This window comes from Dreissena polymorpha, chromosome 9 (genome assembly GCF_020536995.1).
Source record: "Dreissena polymorpha isolate Duluth1 chromosome 9, UMN_Dpol_1.0, whole genome shotgun sequence".
NCBI lineage: Eukaryota > Metazoa > Mollusca > Bivalvia > Myida > Dreissenidae > Dreissena > Dreissena polymorpha.
The window spans coordinates 68,838,214-68,855,460 of NC_068363.1; the positions used below are offsets into that span (position 1 = coordinate 68,838,214).

Sequence of the window (17,247 nt, forward strand, 5' to 3'; positions counted from 1 at the left end):
AGAATGTGTGCACAAGACAATATTATTAATAAATGAACATTTTACCTGCACCTCTAATTATGTTTTAGGTTAACCGCAACTCAAGATGAACATCAATATCTTATAACTTAAATGTCTATTAACCTGATTTGACTCCATCAGTTCAGTTTGAATAATGTCTTCATGTGTCATACCATACAGTTAATTTCAAAACTACCTAGGGTAGTTGGATATCTTAAAATTATAAATACATGTACCTATATAATGCACAAGTTTAATTTGATAACAAATCATTATTTTATTTAGATAATACATCAAATCAAGCCCATGATAAACAAGAGCTGTCAGAGGACAGCGCGCTCGACTATTCGAGTGCTTGACAGTATAACGTAAGCCATCATGGGGAAATTGTTCATATTCAATAATTTATAAGACGATCTTTTAAAAATAACAAGAGCTGTCAGAGGACAGCGCGCTCGACTAATCGAGTGCTTGACAGTATAACGTAAGCCATCATGGGGAAATTGTTCATATTCAATAATTTATTAGACAATCTTTCAAAAAAAAAAAAAGGGGGGGGGGATGGGAGAGTACAATGTGGGGTGTGGTAATTTATTAGATGATGTTTAAAAAAAAAAAAATGGGGGGGGGTTGTGGGGGGGGGAGGGATTCTGGGTAGGGGCGTGGGGTATTGTTTGGGTGGAATCCATTGTGGTATTCAGGTACTAAGTGTTGTTTTGTCAAAGTAATAATAAAATGTGATCATAAAGAAGTTATGGCAATTTAAGCAAAATGTGAAATTATCTAAGTGTAAAAGGGGCCATAATTATGTCAAAATGCTTGATAGAGTGGTCTGCTCTTGTTTATAGGTTGGGGTCATGTTGGTAAACAAGTATGCAACATATAAAAGCAATATGTCAAAGGATATAGGAAATATTTGGGGTAGTATGCAAACTTTAACATAGATTTATCAATAATATGCATATTCTAAGTATAAAAGGGGCAATAACTATGGCAAAATGCTTGATAGAGTTGTCTGCTCTTGTTTATAGGTTGGGGTGATGTTGGAAAACAAGTATGCAAAATATGAAAGCAATATGTCAAGGGACAATGAAAATAAATGGGGTAGTACGAAAACTTTAACATTTGCTGCATATTCTAAGTGGAAAGGGGGCCATAATTATGACAAAATGCTTGATAGAGTTGTCTGCTTTTGTTTATAGGTTGGGGTCATGTTGGTAAACAAGCATGCAAAATATGAAAGCAATATGTCAAGGGACAATGAAAATAATTGGGGTAGTACAAAAACTTTAACATTTGCAAACTAACGCTAACACTAATGCTAACGCCGACGTGAGTAGGATAGCTCTACTATATATATTTCATATATAATAGTCGAGCTAAAAATGATTTATTTGTAAAATTGTACATTATTATTTAGTGGTCAATTTATCATTTTCCCTGATTTCCTTGGCAACACCTTTTATCACCTCTGATGGAATCTTCTTAGAGTCAGCAACAACTGGCTTATCTTCAAACTTGAAAAACATATTGTAATAGGAGTCATTAACAAAATCATCTAAATACAAGGCCACCAGCCGATCGTGAATTTTTGCATTTCCATTAATAATTTTTCTACCAATGTTAGTTGGTTCCAAATCTTTTACACTAAACTCCACATTTTTCTGTGAGGAGATGCCTTCCTTGAGTACAGCTATGTAACGGTCAGCCACTGGCATCTTGTATATCCTTACGACAGAAAGCCTGTCCTGCTTCAGCAGAACGGACACCACTTTGAAGGTAGCAAAAAGGAGCACAACCCAATATCCTAGGACAATGTCAGTAATTTCTGTATTTATTACAGGCACTGTTATTAGGCTCGGCTCTCCGAAAAAATAGCTCAGAACTGTAAAAAATGTAACGCCAATTGCCGATGCAAGAATAACAAATGCGTATCTCTTAACTCCAGTCAAGAAGATTTTGCGACTGTAGATTATCTCACAGTCTCTGGAGACTCCGTCTTTATCGTACTCAGGCACCAGTTTCTTGGCAGTTTTCACATTCTCAGAAAAATGGTGCCTTTGAATCCCATGTATTCTAGGTGTGTCATGACTTATTACCAGTTGTGACTTATGAACATTAAGTGGTGCAATACTTGTCCAACAGCTCTGAAAATTAGTAAAACACAAGTAGACTTCTCAGGGTAAAGGACATATCATCTTCAAGCACTTCATTTATGGACAATTATAGTAATTTCAATAACTGTTCATCAATCTTTGAACTATAGAACAAATGTGTTTATGTCAATAAGGTTCATAACCAAGTCATGAAAAATTTAATTCAAACAAAAAGTGAGCTGCATAATGTCTTCTAAGCCTATGAGACATTAATGATCATACACATTCAATGGGTTACAGGTCAAGTTATGAAGATAGTAGATTAACCAAACCTCTATGGGAGAACTGTGCTTAATGCATGTGCCTATAGTACTTCCCCTAATTAGCCTGTGAAGTCTTCAAAGCTTATCAGGGATAATCCTTTGGGCCTAGACTGGATTTTCGTTATAAAGAGACTGTAAACTTAAGGTTTCATAACAGTAAAAAATCTTCATGCCTGATTAGCCTGTGTTGAATGCACAGGCTAATATGGGACAATACATTACGCAGATCCCTAATGTCTTGTTTTCCCTAAGACTGGCTGATATTTATTTTACATCATTTAAAACCATATTCAAGTTATAGCAATACAGCTTACAATAGTAACCATATGAGAACAACATAAAACTCCAAATTGGTTGAAGACATTCCAACACAATATTAATCAGAGCATTGTATTTTATCTAAATCATGTTTTATGAATGGCTCAATTCAGACAGTCTCATCATATCAAGCTTACAGGTTAATGGGAAGGAATGATTCAACTTTCTGGTTCATTATATACAAACATTAACTGAACATTGATATTCAAAACCATATAAACACTTTTTAATATTTTGCTCACATCAAATATGCATAACTGTTCACTAATCTATACTTCAAATATACATGTATGTACATTGACACTTCATGTGTGACCTCGAACTAGAAAGCTTAGCAAAACACATTTAACTCTAAACTCTAAAGATGTTCAAAACTTGAGCCACACTGAACTAATTTCCCCATGCATGTGAACTCCATGTTTGACTTCGGCTTTGAATATAGGAGGGCGATTAAAGACTGTTTCACATTATTTTGATTAAGTGATAATTTGTGCCAATTATTCAAGTTATAAACCAAAATTGCACAGTTAAGTTATGGGTCATACACAAACATGTTCTCTTGGCATATGGACAAACTGAAAGTATCCACTCTATGATTTTTAAGAGAGGAACATGTTTTTTTGCAAATTGCACATCATGTTGACATATGAGTCGCGTTCTGAGAAAACTGAGCATAATGCATGTGCATAAAGTGTCGTCCCAGATAAGCCTGTGCAGTCTGCACAGGCTAATCAGGGACGACACTTTCCGCTTGTATGACATTTTTCTTTTAAATGAAAAATCTTCTTAGCAAAAATCCAATTTGGAGGAAATTGTTGTCCCTGATTAGCCTGTGCAGACTGCACAGGCTAATCTGGGACGACACTTTACGCACATGCATTATGCCCAGTTTTCTCAGAAAACGACTCATATCATCATCTGTCCCAATTAATTTTGAAATCCCATCATACAAACAATGGACAAGAAATAAATATGGACAGACCAACTAACTAACTAAACAACCAACCAACAAACAACATCTGAACAATTGTGTGTTTGGGGAGTCAGAGACATTATTACTCTAGGAACAAGTGGAACAGAACTTGCACCTTCTAATAAGACCTGTGTTTGTGAAACACAATGCCCCCTACTTGACTGTAAAGCCGCACAGCAGCTATTTTAGAGAAAATTGTTAAATCCAAAGCCCAAAACTTTGTCAAAGATCAATGGACTGGAACAAAACTTACACTTCATCTGTCATGTAGAAAGACTCATATAACAAAAATCAGTTCCATATCTGAAAGCCCTGCATAAAAAAACACTCTGGAAAATGGTTATTATAGAGAATAATAAGTCCAAGGCCCATTACTTTGCAAAAAAATCAACTGACCACAACGCAAATCACTTCATCTGTATGTCATGTAGGTAGACTTACATACCAGAATCTGATCAATATCTGAAAATGTTGCATCAAAATCCCCAGGAAAACATATCAGACCGACAGACAGACTGACGGACAGTGCGACTGCTTTATTCCATCTTACCTGGGGCATGCAAATATATCCCATGATAAATCAACATAAATCAACACATTTTTTAACCTGATGTTGCCTGCAGATGTAAGAGTGCCACTTGGGAAGAAGTAATTTCACATTGGTTACCCTGGCCACTCTCCCACATGGTCCTGTCATGAAATACATTCCTATACTCCCGGGATACTGTGTGTCTTCACATAGCTCTGAAATACAGAATACATCATTTGAATTAATGACAAATTTGATTTGAATACCCATATACATGTTTACCAAAATCTGGCTTTACAGCCATCATGTTTTATAACCATTACAGCTAGTGCAGACACCGTTTATAATACCCCATCATTTTCCTATATATATCAATAGTTGCAAACCTAGTTGCAATAATCCAAGTCCCAACTATCAACCCTTTGGGTTGCTAGGATTTTAGATGTACGTGCGTACTCATAAAAACTCAAAGCATTCAAAAAGAATTAGTTGCAAAGCCAAAATACAAGAATATCCCTCTATTCCCTAAAATGACCACTTTTATCACACTAAAATATTAATTAAGGGTTCAAATGACCCTCCTAATCCACAGGCAGCATCAATAATGACACAAAAGTTTGAGATAGCAAGCAGCTTTGTGTTATCAAAGAAACTCTTGTTCACTGATCCAGATTGATTTGATAAGAGAACAGTATAATGACCATGTAATGGATGGCTCCAACTGGTGTTAACTGAAAAGCGTTGGGACATATGCTACCATAATTACTTATGACAATTAAAAATAATGATTTCTTCTCATGTCAATTGATAGAGCCACAAATATAAATTGCAAAGAGAAAGGGTATGAATAACAAGAAATATCTTTAAAAAAGATATACGGCGTTGATTGTAGTTGGAGTTTATGGAAGGTAAAGATTTAAATGAATGAGATCAAGGATAGCTAATATCTTTTTCTGTGCAGTTTTTAGCTGCATCAAACGCAGTACGGGATGTTACGCGGAGTTTTCGCGGCTTATTTTACATTATTACATATTGCTGGTCATAAACCTATAGATACAAAAAAGAAAACTAAAGTCAACCGGCCACACGCGAAGTCTCCGTACATATTTTAAATATGTATACGCGCGTTCTTCGAACAAACCTGTTTGAGTGGTTTATCGGGAATTGCTACGTGTATTTGATTCGATTATTAACAGTATCGAGAATCATCGCGCTCATACTTAATACATTAGTCAATATGCTGCAATAATACATTAGTAAATATGATGGAATAATTCTTGTTAATTAATTAAAAATAATATTTATCATGGTATTGTTGAAAACACATTAAGAATCTATTATTGACATGCCATAAAATAATATCGCTGGATATCTTCATTTCACATCTTTCTGGTGGTAAAGAAAATTCTGGTTCACCTAGTTCACGCTATAGCGTCTTTATTATATAACTATTATATAACTGACCGCGAACTCCGAACAGCACAGAAGGTCTGACCTGTATATAAACTCTGACATTCAAACACACTAACCGCGAACTGACCCCTTATACCTCGCGGGTTGAAATGCAACACATTAAAGTGAGGCATCGCTTCCACTGCTCTTTATACTTTTACATATAACATGTTGACAGGAATATGGAAGTCAGTACTAAATATGAGAACATGGCCTTTACGTACACAACGTTCTCGCGCTGAAAATCCTCTGAAAATAAAAGATGTACGCACAAACTGTATTGATGTCGAGATTGAGTGTAAAACTGTTCTATCTATAAAGCCTTTTTATTAGAGATAAAACTGTTTCATGCTGAACACGCAGTAAAACAGTGTTACAAAGACGCGGACATGTTTCCAATGTTCTAGTGGTATTATCAAATCAGCCAATGCAGTCAATGAAGTGTATTCATCTGTACTTGGCCGCGGGAAGTTTTATTTGAATTCTATTGGACGCTAACAAAGGTCAGGCTAAGGTGAAAAGCTGGCGTATTCAGCTCACGCCGAAAAATTTAGATTCTACCTGATTATATACCTATCAAATTGACTTTGGGATATTCTGGTCTATATGAAATGAAATACACAAGTTAACTGAAATATCATCAATAATATTGCAACCAAAGGGAAGTAACAAAATCAATACTATATTCAATATCAAAACAGTTGTCTCACATGTATAACATGAATTTTTTATAAGATGAGCTGGTAACCTAGTTTTGTACCTTGTGTGACACATACCGGTAATACAACTTGGGCCTAAATATTGTCAAGATAATTATTCTAGTCAAGTTTCATTAAGAGAGAGGCATAATTATGACCTCTGAAGTGGTAAAGTTTAATTTTTTAATGTGATCTGGTGACCAAGTTTTTGGACACACGAGACCTTGATTCGAACCAGGGACCTATACAAACAATATGTTTGTATAGGTCCCTGTTCAAACTTGGCCCAGAAAATGTCATGGTTTGATCAAGACTGAGTTATCAATGTAGCCTCTAAAGGTTTAACAAGTTTTTTAATTAAGCCTGTTGAAGTAATTTATAATTAACAGCAATAATTGCCTTTGAAATCAACTTTGGGTTTATTTTGTCCCTAATGTCATTATTATTATAATTTGAAAATATAATTTTAAATATTCAATGATTTTTGGTTATTTACTTTAAATGTGCGTTCAATTGAAAGAGAAAATAAAAAAAATTCTTGAACATGCACAATGCACATATACTTGAAGCATTTTTAACTGGACTTGTCTTTTTTGCACAATGGAGCTACCATTGTAATTGGTTCACTTCGTTTTCCTTTATTATTTTTTTTATTTACCAAGAGATATTGCAAGCACAAAAAGAAAACATGCAAATATACGCAGATGGGTACACATGATTTGGAAATTCAGGCATACAGTAATATTCCTGCTCATAAAGGTTTACTACACAATCTTGATTGACTGTGTGTATGAAGTCTCCTGAGTTGTCTTATTACAGGGTTTTTACAGTATTCAAATATAAAACTTGTGTAGAAACATAAAATCCTGTAGTGCCCATTTTCCCAGGACCTACAAAAATTCTAAATACAAAGAAAATCAGTTGACTAAATAAATAGAAATCATTTGGTCATAATGAGACCAATTTGAGATGGCTGAATACAGTTTTTCAAAGATACATGTTGCGTTCAAGCCCAGATGATCCAGATTTATTTAAGTTAAAAACAAGAGATGTGTTTGTCAGAAACACAATTCACCCTACTGCGCCGCTTTGAAGCCATATATTTGATCTTTAACCTTGAAGGATGACCTTGACCTTTCACCACTCAAAATGTGCAGCTCAATGAGATACACATGCATGCCAAATACCAAGTTGCTATCTTCAATATTGCAAAAGTAATCACCAACGTAAAAGTTTTGGGACAGAATGACAGACAGGCCAAAAACAATATACCCCAATCATTCGATCTGGGGGCATAAAAAGAAAGTGTTGGCCAGAACGTAGCTTTATTTGAAAATTGTGTAAGGCAAAATGCTTTTTCCTGGTCATTTTGGGAAAAAGTCCACTAACAGAAACTAGAGGGCCAAGATGGCCCTAGTTTGCTCACCTGAGAGGAGTCGATTCATTCAATCGTTACCAAACGTCAAACTTGAACTAGATATTGTACAAACATCCTGGTCAAGTTTCATTATTATTGAACCAAAACTCTGGCATATGGAGTGATTTTGTTTTTGTAAGATTTGACCTGGTGACCTATATTTTGAGTTGACCCCCCTTACTAAACATCAAACTTTGCTTACAAAAATAAATATTATGACCAAGATTCATAAAATCTGAAACAAAATTGTGACCTCTAGAGTGTTTACAAGGATTTTGTATAATATAATGAAACTTTGGACAATCTAAAGGCAATAATAATGGCATTAATTATGTGATATATATAAAACCAATCTTTTCACCAAGTTTCATGATGATTGGGCAAAAAATGTGACTTCTAGAGTGTTTACAAGCGTTTTTACTATATAAATATGAGAAAATTGCCCCCCCCCCCCCCCCCCCCCCCCGCAGCCATATTATTCAACTGACCGGACCCATTTTCGGACTCAACTCTCATATCAAGGAAACAAATGTTCTGACCAAATATCATGAAAATTGGGCGGAAAATGTAACTTCTAGAGAAGAGATGTGTTTGTCAGAAACACAATGCCCCCTAATGCGTTGTTTTTTTGTTGACCTTTGACCTTGAAGGATGACCTTGACATTTCACCACTCAAAATGTGCAGCTCCATGAGATACACATGCATGCCAAATATGAAGTTGCTATGTTCAATATTTCAAAACTTATTGCAAAACTTTACTGTATGTTAAAGTTTTTTGTCCTTTTTTTTACCTTTGACCTTTAAGTATGACCTTGACCTTTCACCACTCAAAATGTGCAGCTCCATGAGATACACATGCTTACCAAATATGAAGTTGCTATGTTCAATATTTCAAAACTTAGTGCAAAACTTTACTGTAAGGTTAAAGTTTTGGGACAGAATGACAGAGAGAAAGACAGGCCAAAAACAATATACCTCCGATCTATCGATCCGGGGGCATAAAAATGCCCCGCCCACTGGCGGCCATGTTTATCACCGATCTGGACCATTTTCGAACTCATGCGAGATATCAATAAAACCAATGTTTTGACCAACTTTCATGATGATTGGGCAAGCATTGTGACTTCTAGAGTGTTTACAAGGTTTCTCTATAGCCAAATAAGAAAACTGCCCCCTCCCCCTGGCAGCCATATTATTCAACTGACCGAAACCATTTTTCGAACTCAACTCTCATATCAAGGAAACAAATGTTCTGACCAAATTTCATGAAAATTGGGCCAAAAATGTGATTTCTAGCTTGTTCACATGTTTTCACTATATATACTGAAGGAAAAAAGTTTAGCTACATGTATTCACATGCATATAAATATTGAAACATTAGAATTGTTTCCAATTTATTTTTTATATTGAAAGATTAACCATTAAGCCACATTTCTGTATCAAAACAAATTCATTTCTTCAAGTTCATCTGGTCAAAAATGTTACGTGAATTTCGGCATATCATTATCCAATGTCACATACTGTCAATATCTGTTATGGCCTCCGGCTTTAGCAATAACTGCCATGCATTTTCGTCTCATGCTGCCAATAAGGTCACGTATGACTCCTTGAGGGATCCTAGCCAACCCTCTCTAAAGGACCTGCTCAAGGTCGTTTACGTTGTCGACGTCACGACATTTACGTACTCTTCTGCCTAACACGTCCCACATGTGTTCAATTGGAGAAAGGTCTGGAGATCTGGCAGGCCAATCCAGTGTTACAATATGGTTTTGTTGCAATACAGCATATGTATGACTTGCAGTGTTAGGACAGGCATTATTCTGTTGAAATATGCGGGCTTGTCTTTGGCGTATGAAAGGTACGACAACAGGTCTGATGATCTCGTCGCAATATCAAACGGATGTGAGTGTCCCGGGGACGTGAAAAAGATCTGTTCTTGACTTGTGACTGATGCCACCCCACATCATAACACTGCCAACTCGGTATCTGTCGTGTTCCTTAACGTTGGTGTCATGAAACCATTTGCCACGACATCGCCAAACCCTCACTCTTCCGTGGGCAAAATCAACGGTGAATCTCGATTAGTCAGTGAATAAAACATCGTTCCAGTCGGCACTTGTCCATCGCTGATGAAGTATCGTCCAGTTGAGTCCTTTCATGGCGGTGGCGTTGTGAAAACAGCATCCCAACGTAGGGTCTGTAGGCACGTAATCCTGACGCTCGCAATTGGTTGCGCACAGTTCTATTGCAAACGAGCGTCCCTGTAGTGTTGTACAGCCAAGCAGCATTCTTACCACCCGTCCAAAATTGATGACGCCTCAAAGACGTCACGATGTAATTGTTTTCACGTTGGGTGGTCTTTTTAGGCCTACCGGAGCGAGGTCGGTCTTTAGCGCTTCAAAGTTACATGAAGATTGGGCATAAAATGTGACTTCTACAGTGTTTACAAGTTTTTTCTATTTTTTGACCTAGTGACCTAGTTTTTGACCCGGCACCACCCAGTTTCGAACTCGACCGAGATTTCATTGGGACAAAGCTTCTGACAAAGTTTCATGAAGATCAGACAATAAATGTGGCCTCTAGAGTGTTTACTAACAAATGTGGATGGACGGACGATGGACGGACGGATGACGGACAAAGACCGGTCACACAAGCTCACCTGAGCAATCAGGTGAGCTAAAAAAAAGTTATTCACTACAACCTTTTTTTGAAATTATTCACATAAGATAAGAATCATATACATTATAGCTATCTACTTTTTTTTTTTTGCTAAAATTTCACGAAGGGAATGGGTCCGTTTAATGGACCGATGATAGGCCAGGGTATTCTCTAGTTCTTCTTGAATTCTCTGAGCTTTTCATAAAAAATGTTGGGACATTTGCCAAAAAAGCTGGACACTTAAACGATCAATCATCCCACCTTTACTGTATTCAGTATTAAATCAGTATTTTTCTTCTAAAACCTCAGAATGTCTAGCCAATATTGACAATAAATGTGTCTTAGAATTTCCTTAATACAGACATTCTCAATTTTCCGGAAGCTCATCGACCACTGTTTTTATTCGACCAATCATCAATTAGGTCTAAATTTAGATGATGCAATATGTACAAAATATTTTCTGAAAATCAGTAAAAATAAAATAATATTTATGTGAAACATCAATGTGTATCGGTCAGCACCCAATTTGTTATATATAGAAAATTGGTGTTTTGACGGGTTTTTTATGCCTAAGGTTGTATAATCTACAGAATACTGAGTAATAGTATCTTTGGACTTGATTTGGGTCATGAAATACAATATCTATGACCACAACAGTGCAACTCCTATGGACATCCGGTCATGCAGGCCTACAGGGCAATGAGGTTGCAGACGGCCTAGCAAAAGAAGAAGCCAAAGAAGCCGAGGCAATGCCAGAGGACTCCAGGACAACCACAATCCAAGAAGTGAAAGCAGCAAGTCATAAGTCCTGCATGATCAAGTGGCAAAAACATTGGGAGAACTCATCTACCGGTAGGACATTCTATGAGTTCTTTCCATCAGTCGAGCAAAAGTGACAACTTGACCACCCAGATAAGGCAACATATGGCGGGATCCTGCAGCTACAGACGGGGTACTCAATCCTAAATGCACATCGCAACAGGGTTGGCATCAATGTCTCACCATTGTGCACATGTGGAACCGTGGAGACTACAGAGAATTTCCTCCTGGAATGCTACATCCATGAAAATCACTGGTACGAGCTCCTGAAAGCACTAAACAAACTATGTGGAGTTATGGCCCTTGATATCAATACATTTCTTTACACAGACGAGCACCCATACATACCAGGCTGGAGAGAAACTATTAGATCTGAACTGTCTAAGTACTTCAAAGCCACAGGCAGATTCGTGATAAAATAGCCAGCCAGCGACCAACCCCAATCCGACATCCACAACTAAGTCCAATAAAATACATGAGAGAAAATTACCTGTGTGGAATATATACCAAGAGACAAATGTATACCAAGAGACACTGGTGACGAAGAGTCCGTGGATCGAGGATCGAAGATACAAAAGCAGTCTGCTTTTAATTCACTATGATGCATCTATTGCAAGCAATTTTAATAGCAGGCCCTATCATAAAAACACCATGGTGTAAATTCCCAATGAAATCAATAACTTTCCGATAGATTGCTGATACAGTATCAACAAGAGATTGCCAAGCAATATGGTCCCCTACCGCTGAAACTCCACCATTGTCAGTAAAAAAAATAATATTTTTTATATATTTGTTGCCATTGCAACCAGAACTTTTGGCATAGAACAAAATGAAATGATGTACATAATCTCCATATTGCCATCTATCCATGTTTAAAGTTTCATGAAAAAATATTAAGAACTTTTAAAGTTATCGCAGGATCCAGAAAAGTGTGACTGACAGACAGACAGACAGACGGAGTGCAAACCATAAGTCCCCTACCGGTGAACAACACTTGCAGAGCTCCAGATAAGCATCGTTTTGTCGTTATTACGATTTGTTTTTGAAGAAAATCGATAAGAAAATCAAAAACCTTTGTATCAAAACGAATTGAGACAGACGGACTGAATTATGACCAGCCGTTTGATCGTCAAAATTTTCGTTCTGCGCAGCGAAAGTTAAATGATAACGAGATATCCGATACCGGATCTGTGAATTAGTTGAGTGTAACCAATAATATTTGCATTTCCGTGTCTGCTTTTCTGTTTACAAAATTAAACATGTTGGCTGCAAAGCGTGGACGACTTCTGAAAGAAACTTCATTCTGCGACAGCGCCAAGTATACTTGGTTTCATTTCGTGGCGAGAACAAAGTACAAAGTCTATTGTTGGTAGTATATTATCTAAAATAATGTCAAAAGCGGTTGATGAGGTGGTATCGACGATCTCCAAACCCAAACATCGCGGTATCACGCAAAAACAGATCTGGGCATGGAAAAATGACTTTCCCTGGTAACAGATTGAAGGCCTGGATGCCGATATTCATTTGAAATGTTGTTCTTGTATTAAACACAATGTGGCGAGAGAGGGCTTTTAAATCCAGAAAGGGACCGGTATGCGCACCAGGGCCCTCACACTACTCTGGGGGAAGGGGTCCGCAGCCCTTAGGAGGGAGAATTTTCGCGGTGTTTCCCTTTTTGGGGGATTTTTTTACTTACTATCTCATTATTTCATTTGTACATGTTTGCACTATATTCATTGCATTTTTCATAATTTAGTATGTTTGAAAAGATTAAATTGAAATAGAATTGAGATATAATAATCATGAGACACATCTTTCTATTAAAAAAAAAAAATAAAAAAAATGTGTACATGTTTGCACTATATTCATTGCATTTATCATAATTTAGTATGTTTGGAAAGATTAAATTGAAATAGAATTGAGATATAATAATGAGACACATCTTTCTATTAAAAAAAAAAATCTTTTTTTTTTTAGGGGGAATTTTTCCCCCCAAAAGGGGAAAAAAGTATTCTTTTCAGGTGGGGGACTGCCGCCGAAATTCGGCGGCAGATTTGATAGATTGAGGGCCCTGCACACAGTAGCTCATGGAGTTAAAAGTTTAGTTTATTATATATTTTTTATTGTAAGAAAACAAAAATTAATTGAAAATGGTGAACATTGCAAAAAAACTAATTGCAAAAAAAATCTTGTAGTGAAAACTAATTGACCCGAAACCTTATCTGGAGCTCTGCACTTGTGCACTAGACTTGTAGATATGGGTTGTTTATAGGGGCAATAAAGGGATTAGCGATGGTAATTTTAAACCAGATGGAGCTTCAATAGCGAATTTTATTGTGAACTTATAGAATGTATGTCTTTTTTTTTTACAAATGTCTAACAATGCCATAATTGTCTCATACTGGGAAGCCGGGACAAACGCCTCAAAAGCAGGACTGTTCCGCCAATATTGGGATGTCTGGCATGTATGGCTTTTGTTAGTACAAACATTACATACAGCCCAGCTAGCCGGAGGGTCAATAGCTGGGAGTTGCATTATTGCAGCTAGGGTATTCTCAAACATTACACATATACAAAAAAACAGGAACCATCATAGCGCCAATAAGCTGCAACAAATAATTTCTGACATTGACAAAGAAGCGCAAAATATTTTCATGTTTTTTCAAAGGACTGTTCAGAGCTCCAGATAAGGTTTTGTGAAATTCTTAAATAACTACCAGATTTTCAAAAAGAATTCTTAACTCTGAAATTTTATTCTTAACGTTACTATTAAGTTTTGGAAAATAATTCTTATTTTTTCTAAATGACCTAAAAATAAATAATAATGGTTATTTTCATGCAACAAAAGCAAAATAAACATACTAGCAACTTTATTTATACGAGTTCAACAGTGTCTTTTCAGTATTATACAATTTTATTTTTCAAATACCTTCATATGCCCAAACTGTGCTTAGATTGCATGCCTTAGATGAATTTTTACATATTTCACAATTAAAACGGGTCTCCCCTTCAATCTTTTCAACGATTAGCCACGGGACTTTTCCCTTCCACTCGTTCAATGTTTTTTTCGTGTTTAAGTTTGGACCGGTCGTGTCGCGTTTTTGTTAAGCTTTTCCGACTGTGTCGGCAACTAAACATACAACATCGTATAAGATCTTTTCTATAATGTCTTTCTAAACATTTAACTTCGGCTCACTTTGCGTACAATATGTAAAACGCGTGTTTTTGGACGCTTTGCAGTTTTTTAGGACGCTCTCTGGGCGACGCCATTGTTTTTTGACAGATAGACTGTATACGCCGCGTAACATAAATACGTAACAGACTTGAAAATAATTCGTAATTACGAAAATACGACCCTTATCTGGAGCTCTGACTGTTTGTTGGTAGTAAATTTAAAATTATCCGGATATACACACGTCCGAAAATAATTCAATTCTAAGCAAATTTCATACGCGCAACCGTGCACGCAATCGATAACTGTCAAGAAGGAGAGGACGATACTTTAGTTACTGACAATGAAATTCAATAGAGTATTAATTCGATAACACACAAAGCAGAACACGTACGCGGCTTTGTAAGTTGTCAGAACGATACATGTAAGTAGTTTGACCTGCAAAATTAAACACCAAGAAATATCACACGCAGAAAAAGGATACACCCAACTTATATGATTTAAGGTGCTGCACAATTAACGGGCTAGATATTAGATAGCTGTGAAAGATAGCACGAGTTACAAGATAATAGATGATTCCTTATTTAATGGAAAACTCTTTTTTTGAAACAATAAATGTTAGTAAATCAATAAATTGTCATGTCATCATGGTTTACAAAGTTGAGAAATGACACGTTAGAAAACAGACTGTTAAAATTGAAATATTTCACAATTACGCCATTTGACTGAACGATTTAATCATTTAACATAAAAACAAACAAAAATGAACAACAGCCATAAACACAGTACACAAGCAATTTTACATATACAAAGCAGACAGACATACACAGCGCCGGAGCCACGCTGAGGCACACCGAGGCAGTTGCCTCGGCTAAAATTTGCAGAGCAATGTTGAGATTACAAGGAAACAAAGGAAAATTTATGTAAAAGGATAAAATCTATATAAATATAAGATTTTGATGCAATTTAATGAATTTTGATCGAAAACATATTATTCAAATGTGGGATTCGACTGTAGAATGGAGAGTTGAATTAGCGTTCAATAAGATTGATATTAAAAAGTTAAAGAATAATAAAACTTGTCTTTCACAAATTATGATACATTATTCGCTAAAATGTTTGATAGATCGGTTTTCTTCATATTATAAGGTAGATCTATATTATTTTAGTATTTCAATAATAAATATATTAAGCACATTCTAGTATCCATATACATAAAAAAATTATGGCTTGTATGAGAGAGCTGCGTCTCTTTTTTTCTATCTGACTTCAAATGAATTATATGACTATTTTAAATATTTTTTGCTGTAGTTAAGGTTGTTACACCATTGTCACGTCAAATACCGTTTATGGTAACATAATATAAAATTGACAATAAACTTGTAGCAGATTTGTTTGTTGACTTTATTGATACTAAACGGTCATATGTAGCGTCCACGATTCCGATAATTTAGGTATAAAATGTGGTTTAAAACGCACCAGAGACGTTCTAGGTTTAAAAACAAATTCCAGGGGGGAATGCCCCCGGACCCCCCTAGAATGACCTAAGATACTGCCTCGGCTAAAATTTGGGTCTGGCTACGCCACTGCATACATACAGACAAACACACGGGCAGCGGACAGACGGACGGACGGATGACAGACTGACTGACAGCTTTAAAAATATCACAGCAGTATATTTTGTCTGTAAGTTCTTACATTCCAGCACTATAACACCAGTTGAAGTGATGCGATACTTTATATTAACGTATGCAAAGAATATTATGAGATACATATGTATATCAATAGGTATGTTAAAGGGGCCTTTTCACAGATTTTGGCATTTTTTAACTTATTCATTAAATGCTTTATATCGATAAATGTAAACATTGGATCGTAAAAGCTCCAGTAAAAAATCAAGAATAAAATTAAACAAGAAATATCTTTAAAAAAGATATACGGCGTTGATTGTGGTCGATGTTTATGAACGATCAAAAGTTATCTCTATGAGATAAAAAGTAGCGGATGCCTTTTTTCTGCGCAGTTGTTAGCTACATCATAAGCAAATCAATTACGGGGTGTTGCGCCAGATTTCGTGGCTTATTTTGCTTTATGTGATATTATTACTCAGATATCTATATTTACAGAATAAAAAAACACAAGAAACATGAAAATAAACGAGTGCATATAGGTCAGCCGGCAATACTCGAATCTTATTTAATTGCATAATTATAGTATAGCGAATTATTGTGGTCATGCTTAATAAACTGGTCTAAATGGATAAATATTTCTAATTAATTTTATCAAAATTGGTCCTTATCATGCAAATTTTGAAACCATATTAAAAATCGATGATTGACATACCACAATAATATCGCCGAATATCTTTATTTAGTATCTTTCTGATCAAAACAGACTTCAAGTGCACAAAGTTTACGAGACGGCGTTTATATAAAGATTTCTGCAACTGACCGCAAACTGACCTTGATACCTTGCGGATTGGAATGCAATGCATTACAGTCACTACGTTATTGTCAGTAAGACACAATGATCGCAACCCCTTTTGCGAACTCCGGTGATGAACTGTATATAAACTCTGACTTTCACAAAATGACCGCGTATTGACCCGAAACCTCGCGGGTTGAAATGCAATGCAAGTAAGTACTAAATATGACAACATAGCCTTTAGTTAAACGCTTTTGCGCTGGTAATTCTCTGAAAATAAAAGGTGAACGCACAAACTGTATTTATGTCGAAAATTGATTGTAAAACTGTTCTATCTATTGGGCCTTTTCATTAGAGATAAAATTGT

At 36.1% G+C, this 17,247-nt stretch overlaps 1 protein-coding gene across 1 annotated transcript; it reads right to left on the bottom strand.

The window, feature by feature from the left end:
* Positions 1-1,177: 1,177 nt before the first annotated feature.
* LOC127845351 (uncharacterized) lies at positions 1,178-14,918 on the bottom strand. The gene is made up of 3 exons (XM_052376213.1): positions 14,851-14,918; positions 4,318-4,454; positions 1,178-2,147 (listed from the first exon to the last, which is right to left on the bottom strand). The coding sequence occupies exons 2-3, from the start codon at positions 4,414-4,416 to the stop codon at positions 1,413-1,415; spliced, it is 834 nt and encodes a 277-aa protein (XP_052232173.1). The 5' UTR covers positions 4,417-4,454; positions 14,851-14,918; the 3' UTR covers positions 1,178-1,412.
* Positions 14,919-17,247: the final 2,329 nt, after the last annotated feature.

What these genes read in the sequence shown, in the direction of transcription:
- LOC127845351 (XM_052376213.1), bottom strand. Translation starts at nt 4,416, where the DNA reads ATGTATTTCATGACAGGACCATGTGGGAGAGTGGCCAGGGTAACCAAT. An exon ending in ACATCTGCAGGCAACATCAG is followed by an intron (nt 2,148 to 4,317) that starts GTTAAAAAATGT and finishes ACTAATTTTCAG; the next exon opens with AGCTGTTGGACAAGTATTGC.